This window comes from Epinephelus lanceolatus, chromosome 23 (assembly GCF_041903045.1).
Source record: "Epinephelus lanceolatus isolate andai-2023 chromosome 23, ASM4190304v1, whole genome shotgun sequence".
Lineage (NCBI taxonomy): Eukaryota > Metazoa > Chordata > Actinopteri > Perciformes > Serranidae > Epinephelus > Epinephelus lanceolatus.
This window is the reverse complement of record NC_135756.1, coordinates 23,101,862-23,126,766: the sequence shown is the minus strand read 5'-3', so window position 1 is coordinate 23,126,766 and position 24,905 is coordinate 23,101,862. Positions and strand designations below refer to the sequence as shown.

General features: G+C 41.6%; 1 protein-coding gene across 2 annotated transcripts in view; it reads right to left on the bottom strand.

The window, feature by feature from the left end:
* tbc1d22a (TBC1 domain family, member 22a) overlaps nucleotides 1–24,905 on the bottom strand; it is a 196,301-nt gene that overhangs the window by 57,179 nt on the left and 114,217 nt on the right. For both annotated transcript variants that reach the window (XM_033615048.2, XM_033615049.2), the window contains exons 11-12: nucleotides 18,676–18,751; nucleotides 4,646–4,773 (exon numbers count right to left, since the gene is read on the bottom strand). In XM_033615048.2, coding sequence (XP_033470939.1) covers nucleotides 4,646–4,773; nucleotides 18,676–18,751 — 204 coding nt within the window. The remainder of the gene's footprint in view (nucleotides 1–4,645; nucleotides 4,774–18,675; nucleotides 18,752–24,905) is intronic.

Sequence of the window (24,905 nt, the reverse complement as noted above, 5' to 3'; positions counted from 1 at the left end):
AAAAATATTTTTTTCACGTTGACGAGACAGCGTTTTGGGTGGAGCGGTCGCCATGGACGCGGAGCTTGCTGTTTCTGTAGGTACACATTTCCTGGGGACACCTGCACGTCTCGGCCCTGCTCTCTCCATTGTGACTGGCTAAAGCGCAGCATCGTTCAAACTCAATTCTACAATGTAAATTGCAGAATCTGTCTTGAGAGATTATATGCATGGTAATCAACATCAGACCATGGAATATGGTTCTGTACATGGATTAACATGTCAGTCCAATATCCAATGACTGAATTATGTTAGTATCAGAACCCAATAGATATTGGATTGGATTGGTCCCAACTCTGCTCTGTGGTCTCCTCCCTGTATGCAAGAGCCAAAGACTTGTAGTAATGACCCCAGTAAGACCATACTCTCATAGCACCCTCAACAAGATTACACTGGGAACACAATTGAAAGTCCTCTCAGTGCCATGTAACACAGCAAAAATCAACGTCCTGAGGGCAATGTGGTGGCTGCATGAATGTGCTACAGTTTAAATTTTGCTACCGGAGACCAGAGCTTCTGTTTTGTCTCAAAAGCAATAATATAGGCTTTTAATTTTATAGTCACTGGAGCTATCTTTTCCAACCATAACCTCCTGTTCTAGTTGCCTAACCATATCATATTTCCCCCCCAACTACATATTTTCCTTATCTTGACCAAGTACTTTTAGTGTGTCAGATGTATCTCTAATTTAAACAAACTTGCATTGTGTAAATCTACAAATCAGCAAAACAATTTAAAATCAAAGTGGGGATGTACTGTAAATTATGTTCAGGAACATGAACTGTAACTAAATGTCAGGACGAGGCCTAATTTTTTATGATGGTGTACATTCATTTAGAAAGCAGGACGTTCTGGTTCCTTCACTGATATGTCTCTCTAAGTGTAGTTTGCTCACTGGATTGTTTTACTGTCCTTTATTCGTTTTCCTTTACTCCTTCTTCTTCTATTACTATTATGGTGATTAGTCATTGAGATCATTACTGTTGATGCACGATGAAAAAATTACCATTTGTTACTATGGACACCATGCGGACTCACCTATAATAGAGGCCATTATACAGCAGAGCTGGGCACAGTAAAGCCGTAAAGCTTTAGTTCAATTATGAGTCCATTTATTGTTTCAGGATAATCAGAGTATTGTAAGGTCACCCACTTTGGTTCCAATGCAATTCTCTTGATGCATTCATAGCCATATGTGCAAAACAAATGTATCCCCATATGTCCAGCTCTCGGCCGTTTCCACTCCTCACAACCTGTGACCATCAATCAAACAAAAGAAAAAGTAAAGCACTTTCTGTCTACACCTAAATACACCTGCAAGATGTTCCTTTCTACACCTCTAGATGCATTTGTCTCTCCTGCCAGCTGGCTGAAGTTTCAGTCAAAATGCACCAGAAAGAAAAAACTTCCCAAATGGGAGAGCACTGCAGTGATTTAGTATCAATCCTTCACTGGCGTAAAATGCCTAATCATACGGGATGGCTGACCAGGAAGTGGGTTCATGAGAACGTAGAGCATGCTGCCGAGCCGACTGTTCTTTCTGAGAAAAATGTGATTCTTTGGCTTCCTAATCACTGATGCCCACATAAGTCATGCGAGTGGAGAGAGTGCACATAAAGTGGAGGACTTGGAGTGCTCAGGTCCCCCCCCCCCCCCACATTCGCAGTACCGCACTACAGCTGACCTTGCAGATTTGTGTCATCGAGAACAGAGAAAATGAAGAGGATCTTTGCTGGCAGGGATCAATTACTGTCAGTAGGATTATAGTAATATGAATATTTGGAAGCAGTGGTAATGGTGAAATACTGAAGTGCTTATTCAATCGTTTGCATCGTTGAAATTTTACAAATATGTAAAACTAAAAGCTCAAGGACTCAAAGTTTCATAAGATGATGGGGAAAAAAAGCTATTTTTCAATTATATAATATCACTGGGGAATGAGAGTCATGCATCATGCCATCCTGCTCCACCCTGAGCTTGCAGTGAAGTAAAATGTTACAAACAATTAGCAGAACGTATTCTACAAGCCGGCAATGGACTTCTATCAACAGTCCAGGGTTCGGCAGACAAACTAAATCTGACACAGAAATGGCCGCTGTGTTTTAATTCAAGTGAGGCAGGAAAAGAAAAATACCATCCTCGCCATTACGTGGCTTTTAACTGTCAGTTGCAATCTATCTCACGCTGCCCAAAGTTCAGTCACTTAGAGTTCAGAAAGATTTAGACAAGATTCATTTGGTGTTTATTCATCCAAGCTATGGTTTGTTGAAGGCTGCAGACTAAGCACTTCAGCTGTAAACTGCGATGTGCCCTTATTTCAATTTTTTAAGTCTTTCCACTTTTCTCTCGCTACATTTTCTCCCATCTTGCTCTTGTCTATTTTTACTTGACACCGGCACCCCTTTCACTTTCTATCCCCACTTTACTCCTTCATCTCCTACCCATCTAAATTTGCTTCCCCTCGCCCATCTACTAACTCCTCTCCATCTACTATCTTCTGGAGCTCTTAACTGCAACCTAGAGTCACATATAGGCACTAATTTACCTGTATGCATTTGTGTAAATGGGAAGCAGCTGCACCACATTACAGGTGTTTTCGTACCAAACAGCTCTGGGGAGTCCCTCAGAGGAGCTGCACAGTGGGGAGCTCCCTCAGGAGCTACATACCTTCAAGGGCTTTTTTTCCGTTTGTGTTTGCAGTGCACACAGGAACTCTGAAGTGATGTAAGATGGCTTCAGCTGCAGTCTATTGTACGTCACTTTGTAGTTCTACTGTCGCAAATATACACAGTAAAGCCTGAACTTCTCTGTCAGTCAATTCGTTTGTTTTCTTCCATTTTATTTCATAGGGAGCTGTTGTTCATGTTAGCTGTTGTCTGTTATTTACACGTGCTAAGTGGCTAATGGGCATGTAGCTACTTCCATGTTTCAGATGATACGTCATGTTTGTAGTCGACCAATGAAGATGAGTTTACATATCACCTTGGGTTCGTCCTTCACCTTCTCAAAATGATCCCACACTTTGGATTTCCTGTCCGACATGTTATTAACTAGCCTGTGGAATAACCGCAGGTACCAGCCCTGGAAATTAACGGGACTCCTGTCTGACTGCTGAGCGTGGTCACTTCCTGTGTCCGTCCTTTCAAATTAAACTCCCACATGGTCCAGTCATATAGGTTTTGATTTATTCTGACACAACACAGCTCCTAATAGAGTTTCCGTTTGTTTTTGCGACCAAGCGACTGTTGAAACGTTGCCGACTAATGACCTTTCTGGTCATGGTCATTGAGACACATGCAGAGACGCATTCTAATGCCAGGTGCAAACAGACAGACATGGAGCTGTCCACTTGTGATCCAATTGCCAAAGACGCATGTTAATACCAGTCTAAAAAGGGCTAACAGTGGCTTCAGTGCTGTGGGAATGGCAGATTTTGAGCTAAGCAAACATCGACGAGTCAATATGGCAAGGATCATCTGCATTTTATGTAATCCTGTTTAAACAAAAAATGAGTATGACTGATGATAAAGATGCTGACAAAAAGCTGTAGAAAGAGAAACTTGGGCAGACAGCTGCAGACACTGTTACATACATACATACATACATATGTTTGTGAAACCAACTATCAGTTGGAAGTGACCACAGTTGAGGAGTTCATTTTAAACTCCACCCCAAGCTCTTCGTTCATCTTCATGCTCCTTCTCTCCTCTCATCTAATCAAACACTGTGATTGCATGTCTTACATTCTCAACCTCTACATCAACTGGGAAATCCCGTATAATATGTACTCAGCTCAAGCCTTGGGCTATCCACACATGCTCCAGCACTCACACACACTCCACTGAATCAATAGTACCATTAGGTGTTATTGACAACGCCAAGTGAGGTTAACAATCTGATGTAACTGTAGGTGCGGCCTATTAATCTGTGTGTAAATGTGAAGGGGCAGCGGAGTGAGCAGGTCCAGATGTGTTTGAGTGGGATTAAGATCCTGCTCTCTCACATTTACACATCTAGGTCAACACAGTAATAGGCTTTACTTTACTTACACACACACATGCTCAAACAAAAGAACAGAGCAGCCATAAAATTAAACCATAAGTTAAATAGCAAAAACTTTTGTTTCATGCATGAAAGAGGCCACTGACATCTTTGTTTCATTACCGAATCGACTAATCCTTTACAATCCCTCACCCAAAATATCTTCTTCGCTTATTTTTTAAACCTTTCTTTTTCCGAACAAATCAACTCTCCCTGTTAAACTAACCACTAAAGTGTAAATTTGTCAGAGGCGCGGCTGTGTGATGAGGCTGAGCGGCATAGTTAGGCTGTATTATAAGATCTGTATAATTAAGACTACCACAGAGAAAGCTGTCATAATTGAATACCATGATGAAAAAGTAAATATCGGTGTTATGTTGCATCACGCCGCTCAGGTTGGCGAGGATATAATGGTGGGAATTACAAAAGAAACCACTTCTGAAGGCAATCATAGATGTCATTATCAGAGAATATCCCCGTTTCTGAGATCCCATGCAGAGCCACATAGATAGAAATGGACAGATTACAAAAAGCACAGTAGCTTTTGCTGAGTGTGTGTGTTTACCTGGTAGGTGTCCCACAGTCTGATCGTGCAGCGTAGTGGCAGCTCCCTCATCAGGAGGTTGTTCATCCAGCGGAAGGCAAACTGCAGGTACTCCACCTCGTACTGCTGCATGTGGCGGTGCACAGACTCTGTCAAAAAAATAATAATAATAATCACATTTCTTGTTTAAACACAATATCCCACATAGATTAAAGTTCGACTGCTTTGTGTAAACAAGCAAAAGAAAATAGCAGAGCTGAGTAATCCCTTTAGGGATCTGGCTACAGTGGTGGAGACAGTGACAAGCGTGTAGATAGACAGATTCCTTCATAGCTGCCGTCTGTGTTAATAACTACTGCAGTCAGTGTCACACGCACGCACAGCCATCACGAACACGGCCCCTTCTCCTCATAATAGAGATGCAATTACGGAGCTATCAGAATTGTCAGAGAAAAGCTACACACCAAACCAAGATGAGTAAAGGGAGTGTATTCGTAGTTAAATAAAGCTCCGAAGCAATTGCATGTCAGTCCAGTGAGAAACCGTGTGTGCTCACTGTAGGTCGCGAGCATCCAGAGGTGAGGACAGGCAGCCGATTTATGTAAGATACAGAGTGTGTTTATTATGTCCTTATTGCTTTCACTAGGAGCTGATTAAAACTGTATTTTTGTTTATTTCTGTCAAACAAGGTCAATCTGAGCGAAACCCCTGTGGCGTTTTTAATAAAATTGTGACTATTCATCTTTATCAGGGAGAAGTATGATGATTTTTATATTACACAGGCTCATTTTAATCTTATAAAATGCACAGATGTGTGTGATTTTTCTTCCACTACACAACAGTGTGAATTAAAAAAACTGCTCTTACCAGGGATACGTGGATCCTAGCATAATTCAAACCCTGTCACAACAGAAACTTTCTATTTTAGAATGTATGCTGCATTTCCTGTTAAGCCTCATACCCTCTGTTTAACATTCTCACATGATTACATGAAAATAGCAATTTGACAATAGCTAATACGGATGTAGTTAGGAGGAAAATAGTAAATATTTGATTACCCTCCTCTGGAATATGAATCATGTCCTAATGTGCCTTTACTGTAAATCTGTGTTTAGTTCATTTAGGCTGTCACTTAGATGGAGTGGTAGACTTATAAACATGTCGCATTAACTCAATAAATTGCTGGTTTATTGGACAGAGAATTTAGTAACCTGTCGTTACTGTGGCATCAAGAATTTGGCAGAAGGAAGAGCAGAATAAATCAAGTTCCTGTCATTCAAGCTTGAAAGGTAAGGCTGGCAATACTGATTTCTTTTCCATCTCTCAAGATGTCACCATAAAAGATAGACTGAAGTTTTTCACAAGGTCACGAATATATTTTTATTTCAAAAAAACGAACAAAAAAAAGGCTTAATAATTTTCTCAAACAGCTGGGCACTGTAGCTTTTAGCAAATACCAGTCAAACAGGAGTAAGTAGTGTATGTGTTTGAAGCAGTTTTTCTCAGAGGTTTAATGCACCTTTGGTTTGAATTAGGGACGGACGCTAATCAGCACCAGAAATATTAGTCGGCTAAACCAATTAGTGTTTTATTTATTTACAAGGCTGCTTAACTGTCATGCAGCCGCTTGCCACTAGTGGGGGCTACAGAGCCGTCAGACAGCAGTCCCCCTCCCTGTGGTAATGCTCAAGTAGACTGCAGTTTTAAAACAGCACGATGGGCAAATGGAGAGATGTCCGTTCGCAAAACCAGCGCGGTTTGGCAGTACTTTGATCTAGAAAATGAAATTAGCAGCAGTTTATCTTTTTTGAGATATTATATTTTTTTGTTAGCCGTCTCTCATTTCAGCCAAAATTTAATCATAATTTAGATGTGGTTTTATTAACTTTAAAGTGAATCGCTATTATTTCTGTCGGATAATCTGCAAGATTTATTGTGCCCCACATTTCAGAGGCAATTTATTTATTTTAGATGTTATTTCAGTGTTTAACTTTTGCCTGAGTTGCCGTCATGTTCACATTCATACATGGCGCAAAGTATCTCGTACTTCAGGGACAATAAAAATCCGACGTGCAAGGGCTCTTAATGCACACGATATCTTTGGGGACAATGTTTCGACTACTTAACAATAAATTGAGCTAAATTTTGACTGTTTTCTGAGTGTTTCCCTTTTTTAGACTAGTGGACTAGTCTTAATCAAAATTTTTAGTTAGTCAACAGGGAAATTAGTCGTCAGGAACATCCCTAGTTTGAATGTATGTTTTTCCAGCGCCAGGATATTGCGATACCTTTCTAGTATCTGTATACCGTGATGAGGGAACATGTCACCGTCATGTGTCAGAGAGGAATAAGCTATGTATCTATTCTTGCTTTTGGAAAAATAGAATAAATAGCAGCAGATTTATTGTAAGGTAGGTATGATGGATTTTTCTGTGCGCATTACCTTAACTTCCCTGGTATCAATAACAGCTGAGAGCACACCGAGAAACAGCTGAGTAGAAATATAGTCATCAGTCAGGGCTGCGCTTTCCACTCAGTTTGTCGCGTTAGGCTTGACTTTCCGAACATAAACATCAGCTGGCCGTTAGATGTCCACATCTGTCTCGCTATACACAAATATGCTTTGTTTTCCCCTCCTGTAATTGGTTGAGATTGCGTTCTCACTTCCGACAAAGCACACAGAGAGAGGAGCATACGTTGCATCTGGGGATCTCAATATGTTCTTGATGTGGAGTTCAAACGTCGGTGTCGGTGTCATGGCATGGCGGTCTGACATTAACACTCGCCGACGAGAATGGATGAGGGGCAGAAATGTCAGCTGGAAATTTGCTGCATATGAGGCTGTGACACTGCCTTTGTTCCTTTCTCTGTACTTGATAAATGTTTGTTTTAGGCTTCTTTACATAACAAAAGATTAAAAATACCACTCAGTATTCAGCGAGTCCCTATTTCATAGTCATCAAACCCATGACACTCATTCTCTCCCTCACACACACAGGCACACACACACATTTCATAATAGAGCTGTAATTAAAGAGCTGTCAGAGAATCTATGAGAAAAGCCAGTTAGGGAGGAACTATAGCATCCTCCTCTCTCACACTCTGTGCTCTTAATCAGGGCTGACTGACAAGCACACACACGCACACACACACACACTGATATGAAGCTCTAATAAAGCTTTAACTGGCAAAAAATCATGTCAGTTATTTTGAGTCAAGAACACACACATTAGCGCTTAGTGCAGCAAACGCTTGAATGACACCTGTCTTCCACTGGTCACACATGCACGTATGACAGTTTTGCACACGCACCACGGCATGAGCAGAGCGTGAAGTAAACACAAAGTGATTATTTCACACTCGTCTCTGCAGTTTAATTATCACATGCTGCTGTAAAAGCATAAACAAGGCAAGCTCATTAACGGCGAATGCATCATGGTGACAGATCTTAGCTAGCTGCCAAATGGAGAGGGAGAGAGTGGAACAACTTTAGACAATGTTAAATTACACTAATGAACTTGCTCTGCCTAATATTAGCGACTTCACCAAACACACGGAGAGGAAGAGTCGTTCGGCGGAGGAGTGGGTGGGAGGGAGGGAGAGTCGTTTGTCAGGGCGAGTTATCGCAGTGGGAGAGGACAGAGGAGAGAAATTCAGAATAATAAAACCAAACAAAAAACAACAGGAATAAAACCCCCCAAACATGGAACCTTTCAACCCAGGGCGGCTGTCCAGCTGGCACTGAGCTCGGCATGCTGGGTAGCGTAGTTATGGGGGCTGAGGGAGGTTGAGGATGACATCTCTCGTAGACAATGATTGACTGATGAGTCTTGTCTTCCCTCCTACTGCTGGTTAAAGTTTAGGAACAGAGGCCACGGTGTCAGCTAGTCGGCACCCCACAGTGGACTGTAGCGCATGGCTGGTGGAGTGCGGGTGGACAGCAGGAGGTCAGAGGTCATACAGTGACTAGTGAGAGGCTCCTAGGATTGTGCTGATGAAGCCGGTTCTGCCTGACTTCATGCTCTCCTTGGTCCAAAACGTAATTACAGTTACATTTCTCGTTCACTCTCCTACGGACTGTTTCCTATCAGCATTTTTACTCAGTGTGCTCTCTCTGCTTTATTTGAATCTATTCTTGTTATTTGCTTATTCTTTCACTGCGACGTATTCCCATAGCTCCCTGTCTTTTTAAATATATTGAATATATAAAAAGAGAATGCCATCATCTCACTGTGATCTTTGATCATTTCTCATTACTTTTACTCTTCTTGCCTGCTTCAGCACAGATTTAAATAAATCATACTGTAGATATAAAGCAGGCAACAGGTTCCACTTGATTATGTGTCAAGCTGACTTATTTTATAACAAGAACCCTGTGGAGCATCTTATATATAAATATGAGCAAACAGCCTGTCACTAAATGCATGCGTTAATTATGTGCAACTTTTAGCCTTAAAAAAGTGATTTCTATAAAGATCACCCTCGGTACAGTTGACATGAACGGGAAAATTAGCTATAGATGCCAAACCGTTTTGGACCAGGCTGCGAACATGTTTATTTCTGCTGTAAAGTTGAGCAATCTTATATGACGGTCTATGGGGATTGACTTACTTTTGGAGCGAGCCTCAAGTGGCCATTTGAGGAACTGCAGCGTTTGGCACTTTAAGGATGACTTTATTTTTCGGCCCTGGATGTTGCACTTGGCTACTACTGAAGGTAGTTGGCTAGTTAGCAAGAAATGCTGGACTGCATTTACTCTAGAGCAGATGACCAAACCATTTAATCCATTTCTTACAATTCTGCTTTTTTTAGGTTTTGGAAATGGCCAGAAATAAAAGAACACGTAACTCCAAACTTCTGTGAGCCCTTCTGTGCAGAGATTGCATGTTCTCCCCACAATCAACAGACATACGAGTTAGACTAATTCATTCAGTCAATCATTCACTTTCCATGACAACTTATCCTGTTGGGGGTCGCGGGGGGGCTGGAGCCTATCCCAGCTGACATTGGGCGAGAGGACGGGGTACACCCTGGACAGGTCACCAGGCTATCACAGGGCTGACACTTAAGCCCCTTTTACACTGCCAGATTTTCCGCGAATGTTGGGCCGTTTTGCCAGCAAGCTGCAAGCGTTTATACACACAAAGGCAGAAAGACGAGTTGATCTGATGCGCCCAGTTTTCCGTCTCGTAGGTAGTCATATTGGTGGAACCCTTTTAATTTAAACAGACCGAGGCGGCCTTCCGCTACGGGAGGGGCTGTTGAAGACCTGTGGGAGGAGCTGTTGATGACGCCGCATGTGTGAGCCACTGGCGGTGGATAAAGAGGAAACAGCTGATAGCAGGAATTAGCAAGCAGCTAGTAGCAAGAGGGAAACGCAAACCTGACAGAAACTGTAAAGATAAGCAACTGGGGAGAAGAGGCATTGCGTGCCCTCCTTGTCCTCGCAAACAAAGAGGCCATTAACCGTCAGATGACAGGAACGGTGAAGGACGGGCCAACTTACGAGAGAATTGCCGAAGGACTGACTAGCCGCGGCTTCCCTCCCACGTCACTGTTTACGTCACACGCTGAGCTACATGTTTTGTTACTTGCTCACGCCCCCCATCGCATCGAAAAAGGCACATTCTGTATAAACAAAAGTAGGTAGGCGGTAATTTGCCGCACTCCCCAATTTTGTTTTTATATTGCCAATGCTGAAAAAAAGACTGACTGGGCTTTCCTGCAAATCTGCACAATTCCTATCTAAAAAAAGGCTGTAGAGACAGACAACCATTCACGCTCACATTCACACCTATGGCCAATTTAGAGTCACCAATTAACCTGCATGTCTTTGGACTGTGGGAGGAAACCGGAGCACCTGGAGAAAACCCACGCTGACACAGGGAAACCATGCAACCTCCGTACAGAGGGGCTCCCCCAACACAGGGTGGTGAGGCAACAATGCTAACCACTGCACCACAGTGCCACCCATTGTCTATAGAATTGAATGTGAACATGAACATTGTCTGTCTCCATGTGTCAGCCCTGTGATAGTCTGGTGACCTGTCCAGGGTGTACCCCACCTCTTGCCTAATGTCAGAGGGGATAGGCTCCAGCACACTTGCTACCCTGTACCAGGATAAGTGGTTGCAGAAATGAATGAATGAATAACTCTAAACTGTTTCTAAGTATCACCATCTAACATCCTCTAGTTAAGGTTGCTAAGCTATGGTTGGAAGATTGCTGTTTAGGGGAGGTGTTTAGAGATACTTTTCCATGCAGCAAAAATACATTAGAAATTCTGCCTACTATAGTGAATGCTTTATTTGGTTTTCTGCTGTGCGTCTGTATTATCATGCATTTCTCAGCCACTGCATTACTATATATAAATAGTAGCAAATGTGTGTTTACAATATTGTGCGTAAACAGATTTGGGTTTCTATGAATATATCTCTGTTTATTCATTTGTCTGTCACACAAAGAGAATCTCCGGCGGGACGCAGCTCAAACAGGTAAACATGAAAAAGCTTAGTAACCAAGTCAAGTATGAGTGCTTGCTTATTTATTCCTCTCACACTATAAACAACCACAAGGTCACACATTATTACTGATTGCCCGAGGGAGACTGCAGCAACTGTGGGATCAGATAGGTTTTAATGGTGTCAGTGTACATATAGTGTGGGTGCATTTTTCACACATCAACAATGGTTCTCTTTGTTATTTATGTCTCTCAGGACAATGTTCATGTAGAGCCTGGTGCATGAACACACCTCATACATGTATATCATGTAAGAAACTGAGCACCACATCTTAAATGATGCTTTCAAGTTCATTAAACTGTAAATGATGTCCATAGACATAATAAATACTGGCTGCTGTGAATGAGGGCATGCTCTTAAGAATAGTTAATTAGCATAACAAACATAAGAAATGCCATGTAATGCAGGAATCCCATCCCAGATATGCAGCAGCCAAGAGTAAGAAAACCCCATAACCTGTCAGAATTTAAAATCAAAGAGACCCAAAGGGATAAAAGAGGCACTGTAGTGACATAACTTTCACATTTTCCTAAAACTTTGTTGTAGAACCTTTGAAAGAAAGACTTCAGTGTTCGACATCTGTGAATTTCTTTAAATAAATGAATGCAAAATGACTGAAAACCTGCAATGTGCAGAATGTTAACTATGTCAAATTGCTGTGAGGCAGAGAGAGCACAGTGCATGAACATAGTCGGGGCGATGTCTGAAGGTTGTGGAGGATTGTGTGGGAAGACAGGGAAAGATGGTGTAATTGACCTCAGGGCTCGGCTAAAAGACACAGGAACGGGCCTGAACCTGAACTCTACACAGCTTCAAAAAAATGGCATGACTTTAAAATTCCTCAGAAAAGCAGAATACATCCTCTGAGTAATAAGTGTAAATTTATATACAAATGCGTCCCCAGTTAAACAAACAGGATGGTCAATGTACACAGACTGTCATGCACACAAAATGCATTGCCATTTCAGGAAGCAAGTACAGAGAGGCAAATTATCTTACTGTAGCCTTTTTCCTGCTTTTCATTATGCAATACAGTCTCACAATCCCGCTACCAGCCTTTTTACACAATTCAGAGCGTGCGCTGCCAGTGCGTCCTCTCATTTGCATAAATAAATTCACCTTTGGGCAATTTGCATGTTGATGAACTTGTGCTAATGCACTTGCATGCAACAAATACACAGAAAGAGATAAGGGAGAGATAAAGAGATCAGAGGAACATTACAGGCACGCCGACAAAGTGGCTTGTCTTATGAGGAGGTACACATGCTAGCGTCAAGCAAGGCTAATGGGAGTTAGCGTCACTTATTACAAGCAGGATAATTACAGTGCGAGGGAGGCTTAGGGAGGGGCGAGTGCAGAGAGCAACAAAGAAGTTTCAAAGTAAGACCTCCAACAATGTCAGCCGCTGTTTTACACTGAATATAACAAAGTAAAGAAATGAACAGCTTTGATTTTTAGAATTTTCAACACATACCGCAGCTTTTTTTGGCCTCCTTATTTTAGGTTTAATTAAAGCTGACACTATAGGCCTCACAGGAAACAAATAAAAATGGAATTTCCAGAGAACACCTGCAGAAAATGTTTGATCATAAAAGTATGTTCTAGCTTTGACTGGAAAGGTTGACTGAGCTGAGGATGAAGCACCTTTGGCAAAGCAACCACAGACATAACACTAGAGGGAAAGGTAGTTTTTTGTTTGTTTTGCAGCCATTCAAGAAGTTAAACTTGTGATATTATGGTTATCAAACCTTACCCTGGACACCTTGTGGTTTACCGGTGCCTTTAGACTCTCGAAGTCATGCAGTTTTAATTGACACAGCCAATCATTATATTTCCCTGGGTTTATCACTTCATTTGTTACAACCAGTTGTATTTAAATTTTATATTTGTGTGTGGTGTAAGTACTGTTTTTAAAGGAGAGTGAGAGCTCTCTTTTTCTGTGAGGGTCTGTGTATTCCTGAAGTGCCGGTTTCCAGCTTGGATTGGCTGATTCGGGGGCTGGTCTGTTTTACATCCAGGGTTTTCTGAGGTGACTCTGAGGGTCGACACTGACAGAGTAGGTATAGCTGCGGCTGGAGCAGCAACATGACCTGCCCACCAGCTACATGACTCACCAAAACCTATATAATCAGCCCCTTCGCTCCTTAGTCCAGAGGCCCTGATGAAGTTAATGTATAGCTTTGAAGTGTTAGGTTAACAGAGAGGCTGTTAAGGTTAGGTTTAAGGCACTGTGTGCCAAAAAATACACCCCTTTTATTTTGAATGTACAACCCCACACTGGCAGCGGCTAGATGCATGTCACCGCTCCTGGATGCACCGTCCAATGGCACTTCACACCACTGTCCTATTTCCAGCCTTGGCGCCCCTCGGAATTAAATACATTTTCCCCAACTCGCTCTCGCTTGTAAATGCCAGCTCCCATAGCAGCTCTTTTTCTCTGCTCCTATAGCAGCTCGACTCCTCTCCTCAACAGGGATGCAAAGAGAACTCTGTAGCTGTTGCTGTGTCTTGTGTGTGAGGAAGAATGGATAAGGAAAGACTCGTTGTTGAGGTTGAGAATAATCTTGAGCTAAACGACCCACAATCCCGTCATTATGAAGACAATGGTCAAAAAGATATTGCCTGGCATGTCATAGCTCTGGAGATCGGATCTTCAGGTGAGAAATCAACTTTAGTTGGTGTCCACATGTGACTTTAAGCTAATGCAGGGGTGGTGGAGGTACAGATCTTCCAGTAAAAGTAGTAATGACTTTGTGTGGTCGTCTATTAACGGGCTGCAGAGCGACGGTGAATCAGCTTTAAATGAATAAAGTGTATTATTGCTATGTTTGGCCTCACATTTATTCACTACAACTGTTGCACTGTAGCAGGGTTCAACTAACCGCTGTGTTTGTGGGTTTATCTTGTATTGGTGGTGGGCACATTTGTAGAAAAGTGTCGTTTAGGCTTTAACTGAATGTGGCTGCAGCCATACATGTCTTGAGCTGACAGCAAAAACTTCCAATTCCAAATTTTGTTGAACTTTGTAAAACTTTGTTAAATTGTTTTGTTTTTTTTCGAAGCAGTGAGCTCAGATAATCCATGCCTGTGTAAGTTTGCTGATGTGTCGGCTGTAGACTTGACCTTTTCCTTGCACAGTTTGCTTTGATATCTTCTGTGTGTGTTAGCCTATGCTTAGCTTTAGCTTTAACATTAATGTCTTTTGTATATTTTGTAAACACCATTTCCTTGTGTTTTGTTAAGCATAAGGAGTCAGGCCTAGTGCTGTCTTTTGGTTTGTTTCTTATGTTTGTCAGGGATTAGGCAGAACTCGGGTTGAGGGTGGTTTTGTTTTGTTTATTATTTTGGCCTTTGGTTTACCCTGAAGCCAAGCTTCATTCACTGTAAGTTAATTTCACTGTGTTTAGCAATAAACTGCTCGCTGTTAATATTCACTTCGGCTCTCCATTTCAACCCTTATGTTGCGCTCTCACACCATTGTTTCTATCATCAAATGTGTCTTTAAAAGGCTGGAGGGAGTCTTTCAGAAAACAGAAAGTTAGGTTACAGGGAAGGAAAATGGGGAGGAGAAGAAGACCATTGTTAAAAAACGGCTGTGACCTCGTGGCACAAATCCAGAGTCTTTTTTTTCTTCCTCACCCACTGTGCTAAAAGATATAGCAGGTAATGGCTGGTGGGGATTCAGTCATAAAAACCGGACATCATCTTTCTTCTCCTCTCTGTGGATGACCAGTATATGTGTGTTTCCCTCTGCCTGACAGATATATAGGAGGAGCTACATGCAGTCGTTTTGAAGAAGGTGACAGAGAGTGCTGCGAGACAGACAGATCAGCAATGTCCTATCCTCACTGACACTGTTCTGCAAACAGTAACGCAATTAAAAACACTGTGCTGAGGTCAAAAAACATCCCAAACTCCCTCCTTCCCGCCATCCTTTTCTCTCCTCCCACTGGCTCGACAAACGCCCCATCAACTACTAATGCCCCTGTATCAGATACCCAGCTGATACACTGATGAAACACAACACCCATAGCAACAGCTAGAGCATTTTCCCTGGCCTTTTTTGGAAGGTTACTAGCTCGCTCTAATGGAGAATAATAGATTTGTCTATTTTGCACTAAATTTTGTCCAACAAATCAAAAATTAATGAGCTGCAAGATTAAGTACAGTTAGTGCCTGTAATGTAATGAATTGGTAATCTCAAAAGAAACATAGAAAAAATCATTAACACAGGAGGAAAAACAATAAAAATAATCATAAAATCTGATTTTCCAACTAGGGATTTCTATTAGGAGTGAGTACCAGTCACTAAAACATCTGCCTGTTGTGAGGAGACAGGACCCCGCCCTTTATCCAACGACACAACACTCTGGATAACCCCACAGCTGATAAGCGCTGATAGGTAATTTTGGAAGAGATGAGAGGCCATTGTTCCCAAAACAGATGCTATGTCGACAGCGGGGCGAAAAACAATCCTGTAACACAAGATAAAAGCTATCTGTGATCTCATTAGAGGTGGTAATGTCAAGCTAGCGAGGTATAAAATGGCTCTGCCCCAACTATGATGACAGGGCACTTATGGAATAAGATACAGTAAAAAATGTCGAGTCATTTTTTATGTCTTTGCCCAGGTGTGGCGGAGCTGGGGAGAACTTTGCTTCTTTATTTTGTTTTTCTAAACATAGAGAAGACCCATACAATCCAGTGTACACTTACAGTATGTCTTTTACACACACACACATGGACGCTCTCACACACTTGACCTCTCTATGGACAAGTTTACTCCGTCACGGTCACACATGCGAACAGACAGGCCTGCATACGCCGACTAACTTTCTCTGACATTCACACTCCCGCACACACACGTATGCACTCTCTCTCCATCCATTTGGATGCAGCGGGTGAGTCCTTCCCCTCCCTCTGGCTGACGGAGCGGGTGACAGGATGGTCGGACAGCACCAAGGTTAGCCAAGAACATGACCATTGTGCAAAAGGCTTGCTTTGATAAGACCTCGTTGTGCACACTGCATTGTGGGCCGCGACGGACGCCACATGCTCGTTTTAAGACACAAAGTTGAGGATTGAAAACCAGTCAAACTACACCCGCACATTTACTGCTCTGTGAGTATGAAAAAGAGAAGGAGGAAACAGAAGAAAAAGCAGCACTGCTAATTAACACTAAGGTGCTGTGTATGAGTACACCCAGCGTGCATACATTAACTCCCAGCCCTCAGCAGCCTGTTGTATTGCACTAATAATCACCAACACGTACACTTTCCCCCCCGACAGCCGAGTGGAATGAAAATCAGAGATCTTGGCGTCATGTAATTACAAGCCGTGGAAGAATCGAGGCGTGAAAGCAAATGTGACTTCCTGGTGTGTATCTGGTTCTAACACATGAATTCAAACTATCAGGGAAGTGTTAAGAAAACTGCAAGGGTAAAAAAAAATCCTCATTAAGGCAATTTTTCTGAAGTGACATGATTTTTTTCACATTGCTGCTGCCTGGCAGAGGACACATCACCTCAAACTTTATAACATACATACAGGCACAAGTATGGCCACTGCCCACTTCCTCCTCTCTGCATGTACAAGTAAGTGTACGAGTTCACACCCCACTTTCTCAGTCTAATCAATATTCTCGTTTCCAAAATATTTATAGGCAGCAACAACATTTGAAGTGATACGCGCAAAAGCCTGACATAGTTTGTTACAAATTTAAAGCTACAGTTGGTAACTTTAAAAAAATAAAAAACATTTTTGTCGTATTTGCTTAAACTGTCATTTAATCCAGACAGTAGCACATGAAACAGATACACTTAAAAAAAAAAATCATGTTCCTCCTCTCACTTGTTTTGCTTCCAACAGCATTTGCGTGACTCCACCGTGGCTGAACAGAAACAACCAATCAGAGCCAAGGAGTCTCTGACGCAGCTGTCAATCATGTTGACCGCTGTTCATGAACTGCGGTCAAACTGTCAAACTAGGCAGCACTGAACAAAAATGAATCAAGATTATGTTTCTACGTTGCCTTTTCTCACTTCAAATGTGTTCAGAAATGATTTAAGTGTACTGTTTAGCTGTAAAATGAGAAGTTTGCTCCAGCCGGTGCTTTGTTTTGACTCGACTGCTTCCAAAATGGCAGCTGGGTCATAAACTTTCTCAATTCACAGCTAAACAGTACACTAAAATATGTTGCTGGAAACATTAGAGACAAAAAACAGGCAGTGCAGTAACACAATCTTGAGTTGTATTTAATCAGCGCCGCCAAGTTTGTCGGTTTGACTGAAGTTCACCTACAGTGATTGACATGATAGCATACCATCAACCTGCCAGGGACTGCAGATGGAAATTAACCTGTAGGCTAAATATGGCACATTTTAAGTGATTATGTTGATTAATGTGCATGGTCCCTTTCTAAATAAAATAAACATAAACATGATTGACAGCTGTGTTAGAGTATTCCCAGCCCTGATTAGTTGTTTTGCTGACGTGCTATGGATTCCTGCATATGCCAACAGAGGCACTACGAGGAAGCAGAGGAACATGACTTTCTTCACAGAACTCTGGATGATGTATGGGAAATACTCTGCTTGGTTTTAGTGAGGGGTGGCACCTAGATAGAACATGCAGAAGGCAGATTACACTGCGGTCACGTAGCCGGTTCGTAATTTAGTCAACAGAAACAACAGAGTCTCTTGCTGTTCCATGAATATGTCGGACAATGACGGCGTCTGGCCTTGCTGACAGAATCTCTTCATCTCTCCAGCCATTCTTTTTCGTTTCTGTCTTTGTGTAAATGACCCTTCTTTTTTACCCACTGATAGCTGTTTTCTTCCAGTTTTCCATGAACTGCATAAAAGAAATGCCCACTCGCTCGCTGTGAATTCTCCAGACAGTTACTTGCTCTATTCACACATGGGCTCAATCGGACAGTACACAGACTTTGTACAAGGTAGCTGGCAAGGTCAGTTTGGTGTCTGATTTAACTGATTGATTTTAAGCTCCTCCAGGTAAGGTCAAAATAATTTCAGGTTTGCAGTGTATGTGTGAAAGAGCATTATCTGTCTCATGTACTACTGTCTGTGTGGATGTAGTAGAGTTTCATCAAATATGACAAAAACTTCATTGTATAAAAGTAACCAACTACAACTTTAAGCCCACATAGAACAAAATAAAATACAACTTTCACTGAGTTGTTAATTTCCTCAGTTTTCCCAAAATACTTTAAGATGAAAATAAGAAAAAGAAAAACACGCCCATTGTCCTGCATGTCCATTGTAAAGCAGACAGTCATGCAGAGGATAGTAAATTGGAGTGTACTTTTGTGTTTGCATGAATGGTTGGTGTAGGAGGGAGAAGACAGAAGAAATGAGAAAAGATGGCTAATACAGACAGAAGAGAAGAGAGGCAACAGGAAAGACAATAAGGAGTAAATGGAAATCAAGTCCAAATGGTAGAGCTGTGAGCAGAAAGTACTTTATGGATGGGTGGAAGGATGGATGGATGGAGGCAAGGCAGATGACTCACCATCAATCCTGCTGACCAGCTCCTCCAGGGCCTTGACTTTCCTCTGGATGCCTGGCTGGGCAAATGTATAGTTGTCCTGAGGAGAAAGAAAATCAGACAGAGTCAATATGGACCAAGGCTCTATCTACAACGGTGGAAAAACTTACAACAGCTAGTCTGCAATGTGTATTTTTTATACTTTGAGCATTTTGCTGACTCCCAAAGTGAACGAATGCCGGAATAAAGGACTGAAATAGGCTTCAAACGCTATAGATAAATCATTACAAGCAACAACAAGCAGTGCAAAGGTCACACTGGTAAGTGGATAATACTGCTGTGAACATGAAATGACCACATAACAAAAAGAGCACGGAAAAGCAATAAAAACAAGAGCTAAGGAGATCAAGCAGATATTTTTATTACAGGAATATTTGTCACATTTCTCTGTAATTTCTCAGACAAGCTGTGAAATTGATCCCTTGTTGAGAAAACTAACACGATTAGTTTCACGTTGACGTTTTGCAGCCACTTGGCCCGAGTGTCGGTGTATCACAGCGCACATGCGAACGGGTTTGAAATCTCACATTTTCACTTTGAAGATTCATTTTCAGAAAAGTGCAGTGGCCATTAAAGATTTGAAGCGTTTGCCAAGGCCCATTTCACACCTCACACAAAGCCTGAGGCATCTTTACAAACAGCAAATAGAGGAAATAGGCCGCCTAACGAACACTGGCATGACAAAACAGGTGCGGCTGTGGCCCTGAAGACAAAGAAGAGTGCTGACTGTGAATGTGGCTCTAAGAACATAACGGATGAGCCGTGAATGGGCGCCGGCCTCTTATTTGGCATGAAGTGTTGGAAAAAAATATATATTCCAAAGAGCTGAAGGCTTTTATTTCACCGTAGTCCCCTTCAAATAGATACTGTATTTAATCTGGACTGCATATTGTCACAAGACACACTTCTTTTAAGGGAACATCCTTGTTAGTGAAAAACACTCAAACAAGGCAATTTAACTATTTGTAATGGCATCACATCTTATGATGTGAAATGTGCCAATGAATGATTAAGATCTCTTATGTTTTCTTTTGGAGAGTCTCTTAAATTGTTGGTCACCCAGCAGTCTCTGGGTGCTTCTAGACAATTCTAGACAAATTCACCAAGATCAACTAATTGCTGGTGTTGTTTTCCGTGATACATGGTATCATCATATATTGCTCATTTCTGGTCACATGTAAGGCCAAATGTAGGGAAATGGACACCATGCCTTGCATTGTCCTAAATGGTTTTAAAATCTAAGTTTAAATTTAAGTTTTAATTTGCTTCATTGAGTCCAAGAAAAGTTGCGCTACATTTCCACAACGTTTTAACTTTTTAAAAAACACTGTGACACTCTCATGACAATTCTCTGACGACACTGTCAGACGAAATCAAAAATGTGAATTAGTCTGAATGGCTTAGTTCATTTTCAATGCTCAAATGATGTTATCAAATGGTTATCAACATGTAACAGTGCAGAGTAACCAGTTACCAGGTCCATCTGGTTTAGCTGGCCAATCATGAAACATTTGGTCGGGACTTTGCACAAAGTGGGCGGGAACAAATAACGCAACAGTAAAATGAAAACGTTTTATGAGTTGGTATATTAAACTTTTGCCAAATCCTGTCAGAAGACATCTGTCTTTTAAAGAAAGGCTTTAGTGCAGTTGATTTTTAAAATTTTAGTGCAAATTTACCATTCAGTTTGTTTAACTAACATGAACACGATTGCGGCTTCAATAGAAAGTCGCACATCAGTTTGGTTGTTTTTGAAACTGACTCAATGGCGTTTCTCTTTACGATGTTCGTCCAAAACACATCTAGTAGTAGATAAATGGTTGTGATTGGCCGACACATCTCAGGCCGCTGGAAATATGTCCAAAGCAAAGCGGTATCAGACGCATCTGCCAGAGCAATTAAAACATGAGCTCCCACATACGACTAATTCCCACACAAGGATTTGATAAGACAGACAGGTCGGGCATTGTGAGATGTTTTATCTTAATGTTCAATTTTGGTCAACCAGCTCTGATGGAGCGGGCAGTAAGGCGACTGCAGGCTCTCCATGCTATTTGCTTGCTAGATGTCGCTAGCCAGTAGACAAGCCACAGTAGCAATAAAAAACAGTCATAGTGAAGGCAACCAGCACCATTCAAGGTATCAGCTTTAGTCAAAGACAGTTTAGCTAGTTAACCAAGAGATTTCATAACAAGCTTGTCTTCTGAATCGAGAAGAGATGATTGAACTATGACTGATGCTGCCAACATCAAACATTTTGACACTTTTATATATAACGTGATGTACTGAAAATATTTTAGGATATGACGACAGTAAATGAACCTGAATATGATCACAAGAGTGGGCAGTGTCGGTCGGTTGAACTTGCAGAATACAATACATGTGAGAACAGTGCATAAGCATTTTATGTGTGCGTGTACACTCAAACACACACACACCAACGAGGATTACGTTTCCTTGAGGGGTCATTTCAGTGTGGCTGGAGAACAGCTGATGTGGCAAACTATCCAACAGATGGAGAGAAGGAGAGAGATGAAGGGAGAAAATGAGAAGGAGAAAGAGAGGAGAGAGAAAGAAAGAGAGAGGGAGAGGGAGGGTGAGGGTGGGGTGGGAGAAGTCATTTAGCAGTAAACAGCTCCAGTTGTCCTTCAGGTTCAGCAGAACCAAGGCGTGTGTGTCCTCCTGAGTTCATCAGTGGCTGGCAGGGTAGAAACCGCATTCTCGCCTGCATTTTTTTTTTATTCCTTCATCTATGATATCTCACACTTCTTTCATCTCTCCATAGCCTCTAATGCATCATTACTTCGTCTTCCTTCCTGCTTGTCAAGTCTATCTTAAACAAGTACATAAACTACAGCCAGATTGTTGAACTTGGCAGGGAGATACATCAGATGATATCAGCCTATTAGATATATTAGTTAGGGATGGGCATTTTAAGTAATTTCCATATTCGAGAACTCACATTAAATTATTATAGAGTACTCAAGTATTTGCAAAAGAAAATCTAATGTTAGAATACGAATGTAAATTGGCCAACAATGGAAAAAAGTGCAATTGGAAATCGAATTAATGAACAACCAGCCTTCAATTAGCCTATTAAACCATAAATTCTACATGAAAAAAATCAGTAAACTTTCTGTTGCTGCTGTTACATAGGTTATACACGGCACTGAAGTACCAAGCTAACACAACAGCAGTGACTAACATCTGACACCTTGTTTAACGATCATAAGAAACTCACACCAACACTGAAACATCTCAATTCTGTTATCAAACCTGTGAGAAACCATTAGGTCAGTGGTTCCGAACTAATGGGTTGCAGTCCAAAAGTGGGTTGCAGGTGGTCGCAAGTGTCTCGCAAACGTGTCTGGTTTGTAAACAGCACTTTTTTTTTTAAGTACAATGATTTTTTGGCACATAGCTTTTATTTTAAAGTGCCATTTCCTGCTGTAGAGTGAGTGATAAATGGACAGCTACTTGACAGAGACCGCTAACTAGCTCAACGACATGGCCGAACACAAGCATGATGCTGAACGTATTAAACTGTGTGGATCTTGAACTAATAAGAAATCTGGACCCCATGGCTGGACCAGTTGGGAGTCACTGCATTAAGTAACGTTGGCTGTGTGATGCTAACAGTTAGCCCTGCCACTGTGGTTTTGAGTGTTTGTGCAGACAGACTCTCACTAACTGTCCTTGGTACGGAGCTCACACTCCTGCAGCAGCAGTCTCATGAAAAACAGAGTGCGTCAGGGGGGCTGAGCATGATTACTCTGTATGTTGAACGAATACTGACGTCCTAATCAAGTACTAAAGTACTCTTGCCCATGTATGATGTTGGTATGGGTGTGTACGTTGGGTGCTAGGTATCAAATTATTGCAGCACAGAAATTCCAACTAAGTCTAACATGATTTAGAAATGACGCTTGTTGACCAGAGTGCAGACAAGTTTTAACTGTAAAATGTCTCATTCAGTATATATCTTAGACACAAAAATGTATTTAGTTGAAAGAGTATTTGTGTTTTAGTAAATAACATCTGGCATACTGTAAATGTTTCTGGCTTTTTTCACTCCCAAATATCAATATAAGTCTCAAAAATCCGTTATAGGGTAGACCACAACATCAAGGCATCTTAGTCTGATATCAAAACAATACTGCAGCAAACCCAAGAAGCTTAGATATGATTGTCTACAGCCTGTGAACTTTCACTCTTTACAGGCCATTTCACCAACTGATTGGGTGCACATGTACGTGTTTTGAAGATGATCGAATGAGATAACGTACATCATGACCAAAAAAGCTTCAGAAACTCATATCGTCAGTTCTTAAAGCTACAGTAAATTACTGTACTTTACTGACATTAATTGAAGAGTAGAAATGACTCATTTTTGTGGACCTTGTTTTACCCAAAGACACCTGTCAGGTTACGTATCCATCTCTTCTCCAACACTGTTTTTGGATTCACACATTTCTGCTCCATCTCCCATCGTCTCCTCTGTTCTACCCTTGTTATTTGTCAATACTATATTTGTACATCGTCTCCATATTACGTCACGAGCTTCTCCACCTCTCTGGCTCTCTCCCCTTTCACCACCCAGGTGTTAATGTGGTTAGGTGCTAAGCTAGTGTGAGGGCCAGTGCAAGTAATTACATTTGCATTATTGAAGCTGCTCGCTTTAATCAGCTGCCCTTCTCTCTTTCTCTCTGTCTGTCTTGTAGCATTTCTATACCTCAGTTCTATACATGCTACTCAAATCCTCTCTACCCATAACAATTGCTCACATTCTCTTTCTTCTTTATTCTCCGTCAGTCTCTTTATTGCTTTTCAATCAGTTTTATTCTCACACTTATTCTCCCTCTTTATTTTGTCTCTCGGTCTTATACAGCTACAGTATGTCTCGCGCTTTGTTCATTTCATATCTTTCTGTCTGGCTGACTTCACATTCTTGCTCATCTCCATCTCTTTAACTATCTATATGTCTGTCACAATCTCACCCCTCAACCTGTAAAATGATTGCTTGTACGGAGCACAAAGTTTGTTGTTGTTAAAGGTATGACTCGTCATTTCTTGAGCATTGGTGATTCAATATAGTCTGTTTTGGTTTTTTAGCGTTTATATTTCCATCCCGTTGCTTTTTATATCTTACCAGTAAAACATACCCTGCCACACGGAGAGTTATACTTTTATTTTCTGGCAAAATAAACAGCGGTATGTCTGGTCTGAATGGAATGAACAGGAGAACAGTGAGATAATTAGACGACTGAGGAGACAAAGAGCCTGTTAACACCTGGTATTAACATGTGTTTCTATGATCCGAACAAAAGTGGACAGTCGAGACACATGACCGTTCACACCTGTGTCTATCACGTGTCTTCGGCTGACACATTTCATACTGCCTATGTGACCAGTGCTAGAAGGTCTGAGGGCCCTGCGCAAAGTTATTACATCCTCATGTTAAACCCAGTTTAGGCCAAAGATTCGCAACAAGACAAAACTGTTCTAAAACGTCACAGAAGAAAGTTGCAGAGGTGTGAACTGGCCCGTTTCAACTGTATTGAAGGCGGCTGATGGTGGTGCCTCAACTTGTCAATTCGCCAGCCGCTGGTTTTAGAACCTAAGGTATGTCACCTGTTTCAACAGCCTATCAGCTTGTAGTGAAGTCCGCTGGCCAAGTCAAACTGTCCACAGACGGCGAGTTTGCTTGTTATGGCATTCTGACAACAGCCTCCATCCTCATTTACATCCCCGCGGCTGTTGACACATATGTTGGCCTCAGTCCTCACAGTGTCTCGGTGTTGGACAGTGGGTCGCTGCTGCTGCTCGCTGTATGTATGCATCTAACACAAACACTCATTTACTGATTAATCAGTGCAGGTAATTTAAATTGTTGTGGCGTATTTTTTATGAATATGGTTCACCTGAAGCTCAGGTTGTTTTGTTTGTTTTCTCTGTTTCATCACAACTAGAAATGCAACTATAGCAAGTATCTCACTATCAGTATCCTCATTCATATTTTAATTAATTAAAATTATTTAATTATATTCAGCTGCAAAATAAGCCTGACAAGATGGAAATTAGAACAGAAGTACAGAGAGTTGTTGCTACAAAGACGATACACCGTCTCGTTTTGTCGCATTGGTGTAAACTAGCAGGTTTTCAGAGGACCAGCGCATTGCAAGTAGTTTCAAGTT